The sequence below is a fragment of the Anopheles coustani genome, chromosome X, assembly GCF_943734705.1.
Source record: "Anopheles coustani chromosome X, idAnoCousDA_361_x.2, whole genome shotgun sequence".
NCBI classification, from domain to species: domain Eukaryota; kingdom Metazoa; phylum Arthropoda; class Insecta; order Diptera; family Culicidae; genus Anopheles; species Anopheles coustani.
Window position 1 is genome coordinate 8958970 of NC_071290.1, and position 15956 is coordinate 8974925.

The window sequence follows — 15956 nt, forward strand, 5'->3', positions numbered from 1 at the left end:
TACATATGGTATTACGTAGTTGCCCTGATCGGGTCAGAAGTGTTTCCACCGGGTATCCATGTGGTACACAAAGTTGTCAAAATAAAAGTAAGCAATAAACAAACCATACTGCCCAGAAAGGAGTGGTGAGCGGTAATATTTTACCGAATTTTATACTGTTTTTACATTCAGCAGCCATGGCAAGAATAATAAATCGCTTATCCAATACGTTGCGTATGTTGGAGCACTACATTTTCGGAGGACCTGGTTTTCCCAAAGGTAACATGGTTTGCCGGCTAGTTTGATGACCATTTTACGTAACGAAGATGTGTGTTGGTATCTTTACAGGTGCATTAGCATTAGCTTATGTTGACACTCCAGCATCTTATGCGCCTACGGGAAACTCGCCGCAGTTTTCGCTTCGTGATCTGATTGGAGACGGGCTGCTGTGGGCCGTACCAAAGCATCGGCGGACAGTCGAAAAGCGACACAAGCGAAAGTACGGTTCCCCCGATTACAAATTAAAAATATTTGTTCCGAAAACCCATCTACGTTCCTGCGCGACGTGCGGGAGCGATCATGAAGTGGGGATACTTTGTCGTAAGTTAGCTAAACGCTATTTATACAAGTTTGAGGTGTTGACCCGATTCGATGTTATTATTCACAGCAACATGCTACAAGAAAATACGCACGGAAACCGAGTTGATGCAAGACAAAATTCAGCATGAGCTTGGTCTAGATCCAGTCGACAAAGAAGTAGTGGTGTTGTACGATCGTGAAAAGGACGAGCAGCCGGATGAGTTCTGGCAGGGTAAACGTATCGTGGAGATGGAGAAGCCACGGCCCATGTGGTTTGGTAAAAATTTGCTGCAAAGAAGTACACACTCTGCACCGGAACCTGACGAGTTAAAGCCGGGTCATGAAAAGCTAGGCTAAAAGCATACTTTCTATTGTAAACGATGATGTTGTGAATAATGCAATTGTGAAGCAATTATAGTAAAGTTATACAAGTCAAAGTAACCAGTGTTAATTTTCCTACAGTAATACATTTATTCAAAAAACGCCGGTTATTGACAGCTGTCAAAACATTGGTGAAACAGTTTCATAATCGTTTGTTTTGTTATACAATTCGTCCTTCTTGTCGTACAACAGCCTTAGTTTTATATTCTATCCTCAAGTGCAAGGTTACCTCGAGTGTGTATTAAGTCTGATCAGTGCGCAATCAAGCAATAGGTTTGGTTTACCAACCAGCAATGTTGACTGTAGTTTCTCGAGTCTGTTTGAAAACGAAAACATTAGCTCCGTTAGTTGTGTCTTACAGGACACCACCTTCTACCCTACGTAGTATTCATCAGGGGAAAATACATTGCGAACACCAGAAAGAACATTCAACCGACAATCTACAATCAAACCTTTTATCCTTTGCTGGTCAATGGCCAGACAATGACAGGATAAGCTTCGTAGCCGATATGCGAGTACTCGAAAATTTTATAACTGAACAAGAGGAGGCCTCTTTACTGGAGGAAATTGAACCATACATCAAACGGCTGCGCTACGAATTTGATCACTGGGACGATGCAATCCACGGCTATCGCGAAACTGAACGCAAACACTGGTATCCAGCTAATCGTGCCATTTTGGACCGTGTTGTAGCAGATGCGTTTGCCGGCTCGGCCATGCCATATGTGCACGTGCTGGATTTGGCCCAAGATGGTGTAATCAAACCTCATGTCGATAGTGTGCGGGTAAGAAAAACGGCTTTGTCTCAAAGGAATGGAATTTGAATAAACCATACTTGTTTTTGTTCACTTTAGTACTGTGGAAATACGATCGCCGGTATAAGTTTACTCTCCGACTCTGTAATGCGAATGGTCCGGACAAATGATGAGGAGCAAACGAATGAAGAGTATCGCCAAATTTTCTCTAAAGATCGTGATAAAAAATTCTGGGCTGATGTGTTGCTGCCACGACGATCGCTCTATGTGATGAAGTATGATATATTTGGTTTTTATTTTTTCCAAAAGCTTTCGGAAGATACAATATTGTTATATTCTCATCCCACGTACTTTTTTGTTACGTTTCAGACACTCTGCACGGTACAACTTTACTCACGAAATTCTTGCTGCCAAGGAGTCGTTCTTCGGAAAAAGGCATATCCAGAAAACGAGACGCATATCGATCATTTGTCGAAATGATCCCTAACAAGGAAATCTGTACTACTAGCATATGCACGGAGCTAGTGAGTGAAACATTCTGTTGTCAAAAATGTGTAAATATATATAGTGCAAATCTTGTTAATTCAAGCTGTATTTACTGAGGTATCCTGCTCACATTTTATTTAGAAAGTCTTAAACGATGCTTGCTTGGGCAACGAGTAGTTTCATAGTTTTGGTTTCGGAACCGTTTCCGGAGCGATTTTATAGACCAGCTTGTGGGCCTGATCATAGTACGGATTGGTTGCGTCACGAACACGAGCCATCCATTCCGTGAGCTTAGGGCGACCGGCGCACGGATCATACCCGGCCATTTCTGTAAAGAGAACGTACACGTTAGAAAAAAAGCGTAAACACAATAACCTAAAGTTGTTTACTTGGCTGTTCAATTTCACAAGCTGCCAGCAGATCGGCAAAAGAAATCTCCTCTCCCACGATGAACCGGGAGCCACCACCAAGAAACTCGCGCTCGATGAAATCAAGGCACGATTCCATTTGCGCCTTGTATTGCTCTGCCCGACTTGGATCTACCTTTTTACCGAACATACGCGGCCGAAGCCACATGTACTGGAAGTAGACGGCGCACATAGCGCGCGTGTTGTGATGTTGCCATTCGAGGTACTCGTCCACTCGCGCACGCTGACGGGTGTCGGCTGGGTACCAATGATCCGGCACCTGATACTCCCGGGCCAGATAACGGATGATGGCGACAGTTTCGGCCAAGTTGATCTGATTATCTGCGATGCAAGGCACTTTCTGGAAGCGATTAATCGCCTTGAACTCATCCGTTAAGTGTTCTCCTGTAGCATCCGACGAATCCCGGCGATACCAAACACGGGGAGTAGGAATATGATTAGCAAACCGGTTTGAAAGCACTCCTTTTCGTCCAAATTCGTACCTTTTCCCAGATTCACCAAGCAGCGTTCGTAGGGGATTTTAGTCTTCTCCAAAAAAATCCACAAAGCCCGCGAAGGCTGGGACATAAGATCGTAGTACAACTTTAATGCTTTCGACATGGTGGACCACCTTTCGTACAATGCCCTATCGCTTCCAGTTGTGAATTCTGCCGACCTATGATGGACAGCAAATAAAAAATAATCACGTAAATAATGCACAACCACATGCTTACCGACCAAAGGTCGGAATTTTGTTTGTATTAGTATGTATTATCAAAGTGATCATGAGTATGAGATAAACTTTAAACAGATATCAGTAGCTCACAAAAAATAGCTTAAATGCATTCCTACGGTGTTATAAAGCTACAGGATGGAGAATGAATGATGTATACAGTTTATATTATTTTTGAAAAATCATCATCATAATTTTTTATTGTGCAAAACGACTATTTGACGGTTTTAGTATCTTTCCCATCATAACAACTGAAAGCATTTTTTACATAATGTTATAAAACCAACACCATACGCATCTTTGTACATGCATCTCAGTAACGATCACGTATAATCAAAGTTGTAAAAACTATACTCAATCGTCATCAGCCGGAACAGCCGGGGTCGGAATGTGTTCCGGCGTTAGCCGGTACACTAACTTGTGTGCCTCGTCATAAAACGGATTGGTTCTTTCCCTAACAGCCGCCATCCAGTTGCTTAAATGCGGACGATCAGAGCTGCACGGATTGTATCCGGCAATTTTGGCTTGCTCAATTTCGCAGGCTGCCGATAGATCCGCGTAGGTGAACTGGTCACCGGTCAAAAAAGGCTTGTTGCCATTGTTCAGCAGTACTTGCTCGAAAAAGTTTAACCCTTTGTCCAGCCGGGCCCGTAAGCGTGCTGCCTTTTCCTGGTCCACGCTCTTGCCGGTCAGCGGATTCAGCCAAACATAGAAGAAGTATAGCGAAACGTCGGCTCTAATGTTCAGGTGTTGATAGGAAAGGTATTCATCGATACGCGCTTGTCCTATCGAATTGTTCGTTTGATACCAATATGATGGTACGTCGTACTTCTGGCAGATGTAACGGACGATAGCAACGCTTTCTGCGAGATGGAAGTCATCTTCAACGATGCACGGAACCTTCCCGAAGCGATTCACATTCTTTTTGTACTCGGGAGACTTCTGTTCAACTATAGATAAAATAAGGTGTAAGCAAAATTATATCTCTCTTGTTTTCATGAGGTGCTTTTACATTTTCGCAGCGCTACAGGGCATCGCTCGAAAGGTATTCCGTTCTTGGACAGAAATATGTACAGAGCTCTTGATGGTTGCGACATGAAGTCGTAATAAAGCTTCAGTTTTCCAGCCATGATACAGCTCGTCTGCAAAATCAAAGTGCTACAAGAAACAGTGAAGAATATGTAGTTTTAGCTGGTTTACAACTTAAAAAGCCTAGCGTGGGATGTTGACCTTTCAGAATTTAACTTGGAACGGATGGTGTTTTTAATATTGCTTTAGATAAAATTAAAAATGAGACGTACTGAACAAGAGGTGAAAAAGGCCACTGTTTATACGGTTTGTTGTTTCAACTGATGGCAGCCCGGTTTAGCAAGGGAAGTATTTGTGTATGCGTTAGTTTCACCCACCTCGCCTAGTGGTCCGCGCTGCGAAGCGGAGCTATTAAACCCACAAAGGAAATGGAACTAAAATGGAACGGTGTATGGTTGCGTCTGTTGTGTTTATAAGTTTTTCTGTATTACTGTGGGCCCTTGAGCCACGCATTCATCAGGTGCTTCCCAGTTCAGTCCAGAAAGCAATCCGTAAACAAAAGGCCGGATTTAGGTGAATAAGCTGTCACAGACTCATTGACCTAACCTATTACTCGGGGTCCACACTACAGCGCGACGTCGCCTGACAGGAGCTGAACTCCACCCGGTTGACAGAAATTGACATCCCGGTTGACAGAAATTGACATTGTTGCTGGTACTATGTAGTTCCAGCAAGAGTCCCTGCAATCTGCCATGGAAAAACTTGCTGGTACTACATGACAGCTGCAAAAAATTTGAATTTTTGTCAACCGGGCATATAAAAAAAACCTTGCGCGATGTCGCGCGAATCGCGCTAGGTTTTTTTGCATGGAGTTCAGCGCCTGTCAGGCGACGTCGCGCTTTAGTGTGGACCCCGAGTGAGGCATGGCCGAAGAAGGTAACATAACGACAAGAAGAAGAACACATTGATATCATATTGTTGATATCACATAGAATGTATGAATTAACACTGCTGTTCTTTTACTTACACCGATTCGATCTACAATTTATCGATTCCATGCGAAACCCTATCGTTTTTTGAATGCTCGGTACAGCTCTGGTCCGTTCCGATAACGATATCATGTGGGTGCGGGTTTGGACCACTTGACACAACGCCACACTCAGTTCACCAGTCCCAGTTTGGATGCCGTTCAGTGCGCGTGTCGTTCGTGTACGGTGGGAGCAGTCGAGTGGACCAGAAGGGATACAGCAGGAATAGCAAATTACAGGTACACTCGATAATTAGCCCATTTCGTGTGCGACGCCAGCTATCAACAGAAAAAGAGAAGTGCTATCTGCTATCAACAACTTACGTCCCAAATCCGTAGGCGAGACGGATGGTTTCGGTTAATTACTGGTCGCATTTGTGAGACCCTCGCGACGTGTGCATTGTTGTTTTTCTTTTTGTTTGCTGCCAGTGTTCGGGTCTTAAGTATTCCTTTTTCCAATGTTTCCTTCTGTTTTAACTTAAAACAGTGATCACTAGAAGCAATGGATCATTTAATGTTACTAAGACTATCTGCAGTTCTAACCGATCTTCTAGTGAAACCAAATTCACAATCCAGCAAATCTGTAGAGGGCGGCTTATTGTAGTGAGTCGATTCCGTGCATGTATCGCAATTGTCTTATTTTTAATGCATGTTTCGGTCAAACAGCCTCCAGCTTTTCATTGCGCTGGGTCGTAGTGTTCATGGAAAACTTAGCGTCGTTGGCGTACCGTACCGCACGCGGAAAATTGATGCGGTGGAATTTGGAGGTGTGCCGTCTTTCTTTCGTTTCACATTTTGCGATGTTCTCGGTTTTGTGTCATCATCGCCGTCACTGTGAAGCTGAGGGGAAAGCAAAAACGAAGGGAGAGAGGTCCGATTAACAGTAACCGCGTCCTCCCCGCATCTGCATCACCCTACCTATAGACGACGACAACCCGTTCAAAGAATGAAATTGTACTCCCGGGAATAAGATGGAGGCGTTTTGTATATGCATTCAATGACGGCGTTACTACGCGCTCCTCCGACGCACACCACCCAGTCATCCCGACCGTGCTCGATTCGTTGTGACGGCCGTATACTTCACCTCATTCCAGTGGGCGCTGTGTGCGTGCTCGCGGTTGTGGCTCGCGGCCCGCGACCACCACCGCGAAGTCATCATCGCGTTGATCTCGCGTCACAGAAACAGTCGAAAATAATTCCTTTTGTGTTGCATGTGGCCGTCTTTCCACACAACCGCGGCGGACATTCGGTGCATGGAAGGCATTGCTACACTGTTTATTTATTTTCACCCCTTTTTTTAATTGTTGTTAACAAAACTCACTAAGGGCAAGTTTATTCGATTATAAAATAAGAATCATTTTCTGTTTCATTTGCCTAAATGTGATTACATTTTCATTTTGACGTAGAGCAGTTTTATTTGTCTATTGTAACTAATAATAAATTCAAATAATGAGTGAATCACAGTTTTAGTACGGTTAGGTTAACATGTTGCTGTACGTTTTCTTGAATTCTAAAACTATGATTTTACTTGGGTGCAGTCCAAAAAACGAAGATTTTTGTGTCTTGTAGGGCACACAATATGTAGGAATTAATGTTTGTTCTCTTACGCGTGTGAATATTGAAGCGAAGAAATATGTGATGGATGAAAAGAAAAGGGGGGAGGGTTGGCGCACGCGCGTTCGTCCGGTGCGAATGCAATGCGTCTCTGGGAGTGTTTTTTCCTGTTCCACACCCTCACAGTATGTATTGTTTGAATACCTTCTTCGGTTCTTTATTGCAATTCGATGATACCCTTTCGTATTGCGCTGTTTGTAATACGCCAATTGTTAGGAACATTTTTTTCGCGGGTTATATGGATGGATCCTAATATATGGATGCCGAATTGCAAAGGAGTATCTACAGGACTTTCTAAGGGTTGGCTTTAGCGACTGCCCGGCACTCCGACCCGGCTACTCCCGATAGGGCTAGGATGTTTGGTTGGTATGAAGTTACTATCCATCCAACCGTCTTCCAATAGCGGTTTATCAAGCGGTATTTCTAACGGGGGAAGACGCTTCTATTGCATGCAGCATGCGCGCATGCCACTATTCCGGTACGCCGACTACGCTTGAGCGTCGTTCCTTGTGCTTGTATGTGTGGTTCAAGTGTTGGGTAGCAAACACCCCTTTTTAAATTATTAATATTTTGAAGTGCACCGCGAACCCACATGCAGTTTGATAAATTCCATTGAGCGATGGATGGATTTATTTTTAGTCAATTGTTGCTTTAGAGTTGTTCGAAACATTCATAAATTTTCAATCATCCAATTGTTTTTTCAAAAATTTTCAATGCGATCGATCGTGTGTTATTCGGTATTCCTGTAGATCCGAAAATAAACATGATCTTTTTATTTTACACATCACAAAAGTAACATCACATTTCCCATCGAACGATCTTACGATGGTTTTAAAGGTGCGCTTCAAAGATAAGTGGATGAAAGTTGGAAAAATAACCCTTCAAAGCAACCTGTTGCCAATTGGTAGTAAAAAATAATACGAACGTCATATTGTGGAACACTTACTAACTGCTTAGCTATTTTGGCAGCATCAACGTAATGTCTAGATGAATCTTCTGCACATGGCAGTTTGCATTGGTGTGTTAGAGTCAGGTTGTTTTAAAGCAAGTACCTGATTAACAACTCGGGAGTTCTTTTACCTGGCATCTTTAGAAGGTTCTTTTTATACAGGTTGAGGGCGATGCAACCTGTTCCGTGTTGAAGTATGCTGCCTACATTTCGATATCTGTTGGACAAATGAACCAGTTTTGCTTCCAGTTATTTGAAACACCTTTCATCGTAGCAGTGAACATTTCTAGCGTTGTTGAGACATATTTGTTGAGAACATGGGTGCAAGGAGCGTTGCTAGGCAATATACAAGTTTCATAAAAATGTTATACAAACGTATTCAAATAGACAAAAAACAAAACCAAGCAACCCGGTTTGATGTTTTTGGCTGAGGATCGGAACAAGTGCAGTTTAAAGATTAAAGCAGGATTAAACATGCACAGTCAGATGAAGGTGTGGACCAAAACCGGTACGCTTACCGCTGGCCAAGGCGCATCCAACGAAAACCTGTTTCCAGCGTTCGACCAAGGCTATATGTCTGCGTGTGGCTGCGGCCCTACAAGATCGCGACGGGTGACTTACCCTTCTGCGCCTATCAACGGCTCCTAGAGTGTAGCGCATTTTTCTGTGTGGGTGTAGGGTTGCGTCAGTAGCGCGTTTTCCTCCGCGGTTTTCCTGTTGTTATGAAAAATTTGTTCTGATGACGAGCCGGATATGCATTCAATTTTTGCATGATGGTGAAATGGAACATTTGGAATTAATTTCCTTGTTACCCCTGCTATGATAATTTAAACTCCAACATGGGGTCCATTGCCGACGACGGTTGTAAGGTCTTGCAAAGGTTCTTAAAAATAACTATAGAAAAAATTGCAGCAAAATTAAATGCACATGTGCGCCAGACTAACAGACCCTTTCTTTCGCATTGTACCCACAGGGTCGCTTATCCCTTGCTAAGATCCACCTCCCAGCGGGTTGCACCAGAAGCGGTTTAGCATCACACTGTGTGGTCGGGCCAAAAGATTCAGCAAGTCCGGGGACTGCAAGCAACGGTCGTTGACGGTCCTGCACATAGCGCGCTTGCACTTGCTCCGGTAAAGAGCACCGTTTCCATACGCACGCCACGGAAAGGAGCCGCCGACGCGCCAGCGAGAAACCTCGCGATTCAACTTCCATCAGTCTCCGGTCGAGGTGGGCTGAGTGAAAGTTTGGCACTGTGTGAGTGAGCATAGAACATAAAAGCACAAGCGTATCCCACACACGAAGACGAAGACGACGCAGCAGCAGCAGCAGCAACATAAGCAGCAGGAAAAACCCAACCAACACCAACGTACACGTCGCGCCCCGAGAGCGATGGTGAACTCTTCTGGCGCGGGCGGTGGGGTCAGTGGCAACGGGGACGGAAACGGGGCAGATATCGACAGTAGTGGTGGTGGGATGGGTGTTGACAACGCCGGCGGCTCCGGCAGTGGACCGCAGCATCCATCCGCCGCACCCTCGTCGGACCTGATGGAGGACGTCGAGTCGGACTCGTCTGGACTGATTGCCCTCCACGTCACGCCCACGACCGGCGGCAACTTTACCGTGCTCGTCGAGGGCGACAAAACCGTGCTGCACCTGAAGAAAATCATCTCCAAGAACCTGAAGGTGACCAAAGAACGCTTCTCCCTGCTGCATCGCGAGCGGTAAGTTGGAACATATACAAACGCACACATGCACATATCTACACACACATGCAAGCAGCAGCATAGGGTTAGCGTCCGTTCGGTCGCAGAAGACCAAAACGGTGTAACAGTTGAGCTGCATCTTGTAACTTTCTTTCGGCAGCAAATCTTTAGTTTGCACCAATGTTAGATTATCTAAAAATAGTTGATTTTGATCACGTTTCGCCTCGGTTAGCTGTAGAGTATCCATATACTTTGCACGAGTTGTTTAAGTACCCTATCATAACAGCAAAATTTGTTTATTTGCTTAGTCCATTTAACGATAAGTTGTTGCCAATACATTCCGTTGAAGGAGTTTTCGCACAATATTCATCACTTTTATTCTTTCTTTCCACTCATGTTCCATTCAGCGAACTGCACGATGGCACACTGATGGAAAACGGGCTCGTCGATGGTTCCAAGCTTGTCCTTACACCAAACGTGGAAACTGGATTATTGGTGAGTAAAAGAGTAAGTAAATTTAATATGTACTATCACTACAGTATGTGTACCATTACTTGGTTTGTATTGGCTTTTTTGGCCTCCCCCTATGATACCTGCCTAAGCCTACTTTTCTCCATCATTGCAGACGCAGCGTGCAGAGAACACAGTGATGCAAGCGCTTGAATCACTAAACGACAAGCAGGTGAATGATTTTCTAAGTGGCAGGAGCCCGCTCAATCTGAGCGTGCGACTCGGGGAGCACATGATGCTGATCCAGCTGCAGCTGAGCACGCTGAACCCATCGTCTTCGCAGACGGCGACTATTGGGTCGGGAGGGATGTCCTTCAGTGGTGGTGGTCGGCTGAAAGCGTCCACGTCCGCAACGAAAGCGGTCATCGTTAAGCCGTATCCAAAGCATCATCACTACTATCGCACTCCGGAGGGGGCATCCTCATCAAGCGGCAATGTCAGCAGCAGCAGTAGCAGCAGCGCGTCAAGTTACACACCATTATCATCGTATTCATCGGGATCGGCAAGTAGTAGCAAGGCACGCAATCAGTCATCACCTGATTCGTCGCCGGTCAGCAATAGTAAAGCAAGCAACCTTGCACGGCGATCGGTTGCTAAAAGTCAGTCACCCTCGACCGGTTCAGAAGACGAGATGGAACAGCCTGCCTTAAAGCGAGCGGCTAGACAGGAATCGGCGAAGGAAACCGCTTTAAGAAGCAATACTGTTAGCAGCAGCAGCACCAGCATCATCAGCAATAAAAATAATGTAAAAAACAACTCGACCCTCGCCAAGAACAATAACAATCAGTCTACCGGAGAGAGCAACAATAGCAATAGAACGGATAGCATAAGTAGTAACAGTGCTGGAGGTAATGTAAGTATCAAACAATTCCTTGGGGACCAACAACAAGTGAGTGTGAAGATGGAGCAGACTGGTGAAGATCAGCCGAGGGAGAATGGCAAAGCGGATGTGGAACGCATGGAGACCGATAAGAGCGAATCAGTTGCCGGTCCCGGCACTAACAACATGGCGGCACCGGTGGCAATTTCCTCCCCGATCAAGTCACTCTCGAAACTGGTCTCCGCGCGGATGACAACTGACGACGAGACGGTGGAGAAAGAAGGTACGAAAGTAACGGCTGAACAGTTGGAAGATATGCCGGAGGTTGGTGGCAGTATGAGCGCCCCAGCCATCGAGGATTGTTCTGATGCAATTTCAGCGAATCTAACGTCCTGTCTCTGTCGCCGCTTGGACACCGACGCAGGCACTGTAGCGGGAAAGAAGGCAAAGGCAGTAAGCAGCCCAAAAGTTATAAACGTCCCGAGCGTGGGAAAGAAATCACGAAAGCCGGTCGCAAGGTATATCGGTGAAAGGGAGGATTTTATGGACGGGACAACATCATCCTTGGCCACCAATAGAGTTGACGGTGAGGATTGGCAGCAGAATCCACCCCTTCTTTCGGTTTGCCTGCAGCAAGCCGAGCAAGATACCTCCTTCGACGAAGAAGAGAATCCAGAAGATCCGGTCGCAAAAAATATTGGTGAATGGGAGGATTTTATGCAGGAAAACTCTGGAGCAGCGTCAAAACCATCACTGACTGCCAATAGAGTTGACGGTCGGCAGCAGAAAACACCGCTTCCGGCGCATCGCCTGCTGCAAACTGAGCAAGATACCGCATTCGATGATGAAGAGAATCCAGAAGAGCCGATCGCAAAGTATATTGGTGAATGGGAGGATTTTATGGAGGGTAACTCAGGTGCAGGATCAACGACATCATCGCTGTCTGCCAAAAGAGCTGGCGGTACGAGACGGGATCCTAATACACCGCTTTCGGTGCATCGCCTGCTGCAAGCCGAGCAAGATGCCTTCGCCAATGATGGAAAGAAATCACGCAAACCGGTCGCAAGGTATATCGGTGAAAGGGAGGATTTTATGGAGGAAACTTCAGAAGCAGCGTCAACGGCATCATCGCTGGGCGAAAAAAGAGCTGACACAGAGGGTCGGCAACAGAATACACCGCTTCTGGCGCAACGCCTGCAGCAAGACGGGCAAGATAACTCCTTTGACAACGGTCCTCGTTTCATAGAGCTCGTGGCTACCGGAGAACAGGCACTGCTGTCGCAACGGATTGCCCGCGCTGGTTTGACCTACATCGCCGAACCGCCGAATCCACCGTTGAAAAATCCGGCCCTCGCTGAAGCATCCCGCAATCTGACGCAAACGCTGCGCAAACTGTCGAAGCGCGTATTTACCAGCAGTGCAGCCACCTCGGCTCCCTCGTCGGGATCTTCAGCGTCGGTAGCAACCAGCCCAACGGCAAGTGTACCGTCATCGCCAGCACAATCATCAGGCGGTTCGTCTTTGTCTTCGTCCGCTTCATCTTCCTCGCTCTCGTCGCTGGCGTCTTCCTCCTCGTCGGCCCCTTCGTCGCCCGTACCGGCGCCTTCGAGCGGGCGGAACGTCAGTTCCGGTGCCGTTATCGAATCGATGAAGCACCACGGTAAAGGTATCTACTCCGGGACGTTCTCTGGCACGCTGAATCCGGCGCTACAGGACCAGTACGGTCGCCCAAAGCGCGACATATCGACCATCATTCATATTCTCAACGATCTGCTCAGTGCGGCCCCGCAGTGCACCGCTAGCGAAACGGCTGCCGGTAGAGCCGGCAACGCCAGCACCAGTTCCTCCGCCGGCGGCACAGGAAATAACGCACCCAGTGAGAGCGAATCGGCAAGCGACTGTGGTTCTTCGCCATCCCTACGACACAGCTGCCAGCAACACAAGCAAAGCAATCGACCAACTGCGGGACGGCCCGCTGACCATGGATCTGGTACTTCTTGGTTTGTACCAGCGCCGAAGGAGTCCAAGAATGTAAGCACTTCGATGAAACTTAATCCGTGCATATGTAATAACAACATACAACTGAATTTGAGCGTTTTTGGTTGCTTACCAACTTTCTTACTAAATAGCTTACTAACAATGTGCTAACTTGGAACTTCTCTTGATTCATTCGAACTATACCTTTCATTTTTTAAGATTGTTTTAAGAAACAAGGATTTGTTTTTATTGAACGGTAAATTTGATTTGGTTATTGGGGAAAATACTAATAATCTAATCACAATCTGTTATATATCTGTTTTATAAAACTTAGGTGTACAAAACCCCGCATGTTCAGTACAAATCCTCGTTTTATTGCAACGCAATCATAAAGTCTCTAGAAATTGCATATATCTTTAAATGTTAAGCACATTTAACCTTCTTCTAATCCATTTACTTTTTTATTTGTCGTACGAAAACACGTTATGCAAGAGGTTATTCACCATACTATTTTTCCTAAAAAGAATATGAATATTAAAATAAAAAAACATGAAAAATTGAAACTCATTGAAAAACTCCAGGCAACTATGAACTGAATGATTTCTAAAATCAAATTCCTCGCATTTGCCAGCGAAGACTTCACCGTTAACCATAAAAAAAAAATCAGTTTAGGATCCCAAAGGCTCGTTTTTGCGAATTACGAAAAATCTTGTTAAAAAGCTACTCATTATGAGGGGGTTGACTGTACGCGTTACTTCTAATTAAAAAATGTGCGTTTGAACCCGTTTTTGTTTGTGTAGTTTGTAACTAGATTGTTTTAATAAGTAAAACTGTGGTATGCTTGATAAGCTATCTACAAGCGATTCATTTTATTTCGGCAACAGATATTCAGGACAGAAATAACATGGCATTGCTGTATTTTGCTTTGAATTAAAAACTTACTAATTTGTTTTTCTTTATTATTAAGGTTTCGGTGTTAGCTGCACCCAAAACTTCGAAGAAGGCCTGTGCTGGGTGTAAGGGACCGAGTACTGGTTCCTCCAGCGGTTACCGCTCGCTACTTCTCTCGTCAGTGGACGATTCCGCATCGGCATCGACCGCCACTACCAAAGGAAAACACCAGCCGGTTTGCAGTTGCGGCAAAATTGGGGGCTCGTCGGCTTCACTTTCGTTCGAGGTGCAGCTGCAGTGCAAGGCATGCCTTACGAAGGCGGCGGAAGAAGAAAATCAAAAAATGAAACTTAAAATCGATAGCTTGCGGCTGATTATGAAGCAGAAGCGGGAACGTCGGGAGGCACGGAAGCAGCAGACCGCCCCGTACAACGGGGGTATGGTAGCTAAGGCCGATATGGAGGAAGCTGTAAACGCCCATGCTTCCGACCAGGTGCAAAACGGGAAATTTTTCACCAACACTCGCCTAGTTGGCAAACAGCAGTCCCACGCACTGGACGTCGAAAAAGAAACAAAATCGTCGAAGCCGAAGATGACAAAACCACCACAGAGAGACTTAACATCTACGGCAGCAGAACAGCGAGCACCCACCGAACATCAGGATGTTCTACCGATCGACAGCTGCGCTGCAGACGGTGACGTGCCATTCTCTCGACCGGCCGGTACGAGGGTGAGAAATCCTTCTTCTGCTAAGGCATTCACGCCAATACCAGCCAATACGACCTATTCGGCATCCTCAGAGGCTTCGTCAAACGACGAAGCAGCCTCTCATATTGATGACGATATCGATTCTTAAGGCTAGATAAACATTTACTAGGGCAATAGAAAAGATACCTCTACGGAAGTAACAAAAAACAGAAGCAAAACTGCGGACAAAGGAAGTAACGAGATAAGAAAGCGTAAAAGGAAGTGCTTGAAATGGAGCACATCATGTTTGAAAAGGACACGGGGGACAAGCATGAACGAATAGCGCGAGGGAAGATTTTATTTCTTTCCTTTTGATAAATGTGGATAAATCGTTGTTCCCGAATGCAACAAGCGATTTCGGGTCTTTCCGCAGAGCATACGAAGTAATGTAACCTTCGAACAAACAAGCGAAAAGCAAACAATTTACGGTAACACAAAACTGTTCATTCAACAAAATAACTTTTGCATGATAGCGATACTGCTGGTAAACTCTGGTTGTAGCGAAATGTAGCAATAAGAAGGTGCTGTATACTGCGCCAATTAGATAGTAGGGTGGAGTATAGGTGGTAAGATAGAAAAGTAAACTGCAATACCTGGGTTCCTGTTGAGGAGTGATAGTGATCCTCTTGTTTTTTCCCCCCGTAATCAAGGACCACAAACCTGTTGGAGTTTTAAAGCTATATAACAATCCTTAGTATGAAAGTTTCGAAGAAGAGATTCAGGACGGCAGTGGCACAGACGGCAGGGGGAAAAGTGTATTGATCTCCAAAATTTTAATTGGCGCGTTTAGCTAGCGCCCTACTATGGAGAGTCTTTCAAAAAATGGCTGGAAAAATTGAAATTTAATGCAATAACAGTTTCTACAAAGGTGATTATAAGGACGACCTGTATAAGATACCTTTCCGTGTTAAATCCAACATGTGCTTGGAGAATTTGAATTTCCAAGTTTTTTTTTCCTTTTGTGTTTCCAAGTTAAGAATTTAAATTGTCATGTTCGTAGGTTCGTTGATTTTGGTCGTTCGTTCCAGCGTTTAGTTTTATTGTTGTATGCAATCAAATGTTTAGTCTTGGTTTGTTCTAATACCGTCGTTTTCCTTTCCTTTCATGGACTAGTTTAAAATTAAATGTACTCGGCATGTATTCAAGTAAATAAAATCCTGTAGCGTAATGAAATGATCCGTAGTTTATGGTTAAACTAAGATCGACATTTTGTAAAACAAAAAAATCTTAAATGAATGAACCGCTAGTTGCGTTCGTCAGGTAGCATATTTGGTTTACTACTATAATTACAAGCACTGCGCGCGCTGCCACGAGGCATTGTGCAGGTTTGATAGAAAAAAAAACAACCATAGAAGATAAAGAATGCAAA

The 15956-nt window shown here is 45.0% G+C and overlaps 4 protein-coding genes across 7 annotated transcripts; 3 read left to right on the forward strand and 1 right to left on the reverse strand.

Annotated features, from left to right (window-relative positions):
* Positions 1 to 87: 87 nt before the first annotated feature.
* Positions 88 to 1072, forward strand: LOC131268967 (large ribosomal subunit protein bL32m). The gene is made up of 3 exons (XM_058271276.1): positions 88 to 258; positions 328 to 579; positions 647 to 1072. The coding sequence occupies exons 1-3, from the start codon at positions 177 to 179 to the stop codon at positions 913 to 915; spliced, it is 603 nt and encodes a 200-aa protein (XP_058127259.1). The 5' UTR covers positions 88 to 176; the 3' UTR covers positions 916 to 1072.
* A 20-nt stretch (positions 1073 to 1092) lies between these two features.
* Positions 1093 to 2300, forward strand: LOC131268959 (alpha-ketoglutarate-dependent dioxygenase alkB homolog 7, mitochondrial). The gene is made up of 3 exons (XM_058271267.1): positions 1093 to 1724; positions 1794 to 1969; positions 2064 to 2300. Exons 1-3 carry the CDS (start codon positions 1233 to 1235, stop codon positions 2179 to 2181), a joined length of 786 nt encoding a protein of 261 aa, XP_058127250.1. The 5' UTR covers positions 1093 to 1232; the 3' UTR covers positions 2182 to 2300.
* On the reverse strand, positions 2271 to 4666 carry LOC131268962 (glutathione S-transferase theta-1-like). 3 transcript variants are annotated; one of them, XM_058271272.1, is made up of 4 exons: positions 4622 to 4639; positions 3091 to 3263; positions 2570 to 2992; positions 2271 to 2508 (listed from the first exon to the last, which is right to left on the reverse strand). In XM_058271272.1, exons 2-4 carry the CDS (start codon positions 3206 to 3208, stop codon positions 2360 to 2362), a joined length of 690 nt encoding a protein of 229 aa, XP_058127255.1. In that variant the 5' UTR covers positions 3209 to 3263; positions 4622 to 4639; the 3' UTR covers positions 2271 to 2359. The 3 variants fall into 3 exon arrangements, with proteins under 3 accessions (XP_058127255.1, XP_058127253.1, XP_058127254.1); XM_058271270.1 differs by lacking the exons at positions 2271 to 2508; positions 2570 to 2992; positions 3091 to 3263 and adding exons at positions 3503 to 4270; positions 4333 to 4478 and having other exon boundaries at positions 4551 to 4666; XM_058271271.1 differs by lacking the exons at positions 2271 to 2508; positions 2570 to 2992; positions 3091 to 3263 and adding exons at positions 3503 to 4270; positions 4333 to 4478 and having other exon boundaries at positions 4622 to 4661.
* Positions 4667 to 5524: 858 nt separating this feature from the next.
* Positions 5525 to 15588, forward strand: LOC131268943 (midnolin homolog). Of its 2 annotated transcripts, none has more exons than XM_058271246.1 (5): positions 5525 to 5616; positions 8913 to 9660; positions 10050 to 10149; positions 10268 to 13003; positions 13917 to 15588. In XM_058271246.1, exons 2-5 carry the CDS (start codon positions 9329 to 9331, stop codon positions 14694 to 14696), a joined length of 3948 nt encoding a protein of 1315 aa, XP_058127229.1. In that variant the 5' UTR covers positions 5525 to 5616; positions 8913 to 9328; the 3' UTR covers positions 14697 to 15588. The 2 variants fall into 2 exon arrangements, with proteins under 2 accessions (XP_058127229.1, XP_058127230.1); XM_058271247.1 differs by having other exon boundaries at positions 10050 to 10137.
* Positions 15589 to 15956: the final 368 nt, after the last annotated feature.

Coding starts and splice junctions, on each gene's coding strand:
- LOC131268967 (XM_058271276.1), top strand. CDS start 177: ATGGCAAGAATAATAAATCGCTTATCCAATACGTTGCGTATGTTGGAG. Junction 259..327: donor AGGACCTGGTTTTCCCAAAG/GTAACATGGTTT, acceptor GTATCTTTACAG/GTGCATTAGCATTAGCTTAT. Junction 580..646: donor TGAAGTGGGGATACTTTGTC/GTAAGTTAGCTA, acceptor TATTATTCACAG/CAACATGCTACAAGAAAATA.
- LOC131268959 (XM_058271267.1), top strand. CDS start 1,233: ATGTTGACTGTAGTTTCTCGAGTCTGTTTGAAAACGAAAACATTAGCT. Junction 1,725..1,793: donor CTCATGTCGATAGTGTGCGG/GTAAGAAAAACG, acceptor TGTTCACTTTAG/TACTGTGGAAATACGATCGC. Junction 1,970..2,063: donor CGATCGCTCTATGTGATGAA/GTATGATATATT, acceptor GTTACGTTTCAG/ACACTCTGCACGGTACAACT.
- LOC131268962 (XM_058271270.1), bottom strand. CDS start 4,450: ATGGCTGGAAAACTGAAGCTTTATTACGACTTCATGTCGCAACCATCA. Junction 4,271..4,332: donor CCCTGTAGCGCTGCGAAAAT/GTAAAAGCACCT, acceptor TTTTATCTATAG/TTGAACAGAAGTCTCCCGAG.
- LOC131268943 (XM_058271246.1), top strand. CDS start 9,329: ATGGTGAACTCTTCTGGCGCGGGCGGTGGGGTCAGTGGCAACGGGGAC. Junction 10,150..10,267: donor GATTATTGGTGAGTAAAAGA/GTAAGTAAATTT, acceptor CCATCATTGCAG/ACGCAGCGTGCAGAGAACAC. Junction 13,004..13,916: donor CGCCGAAGGAGTCCAAGAAT/GTAAGCACTTCG, acceptor TTTATTATTAAG/GTTTCGGTGTTAGCTGCACC.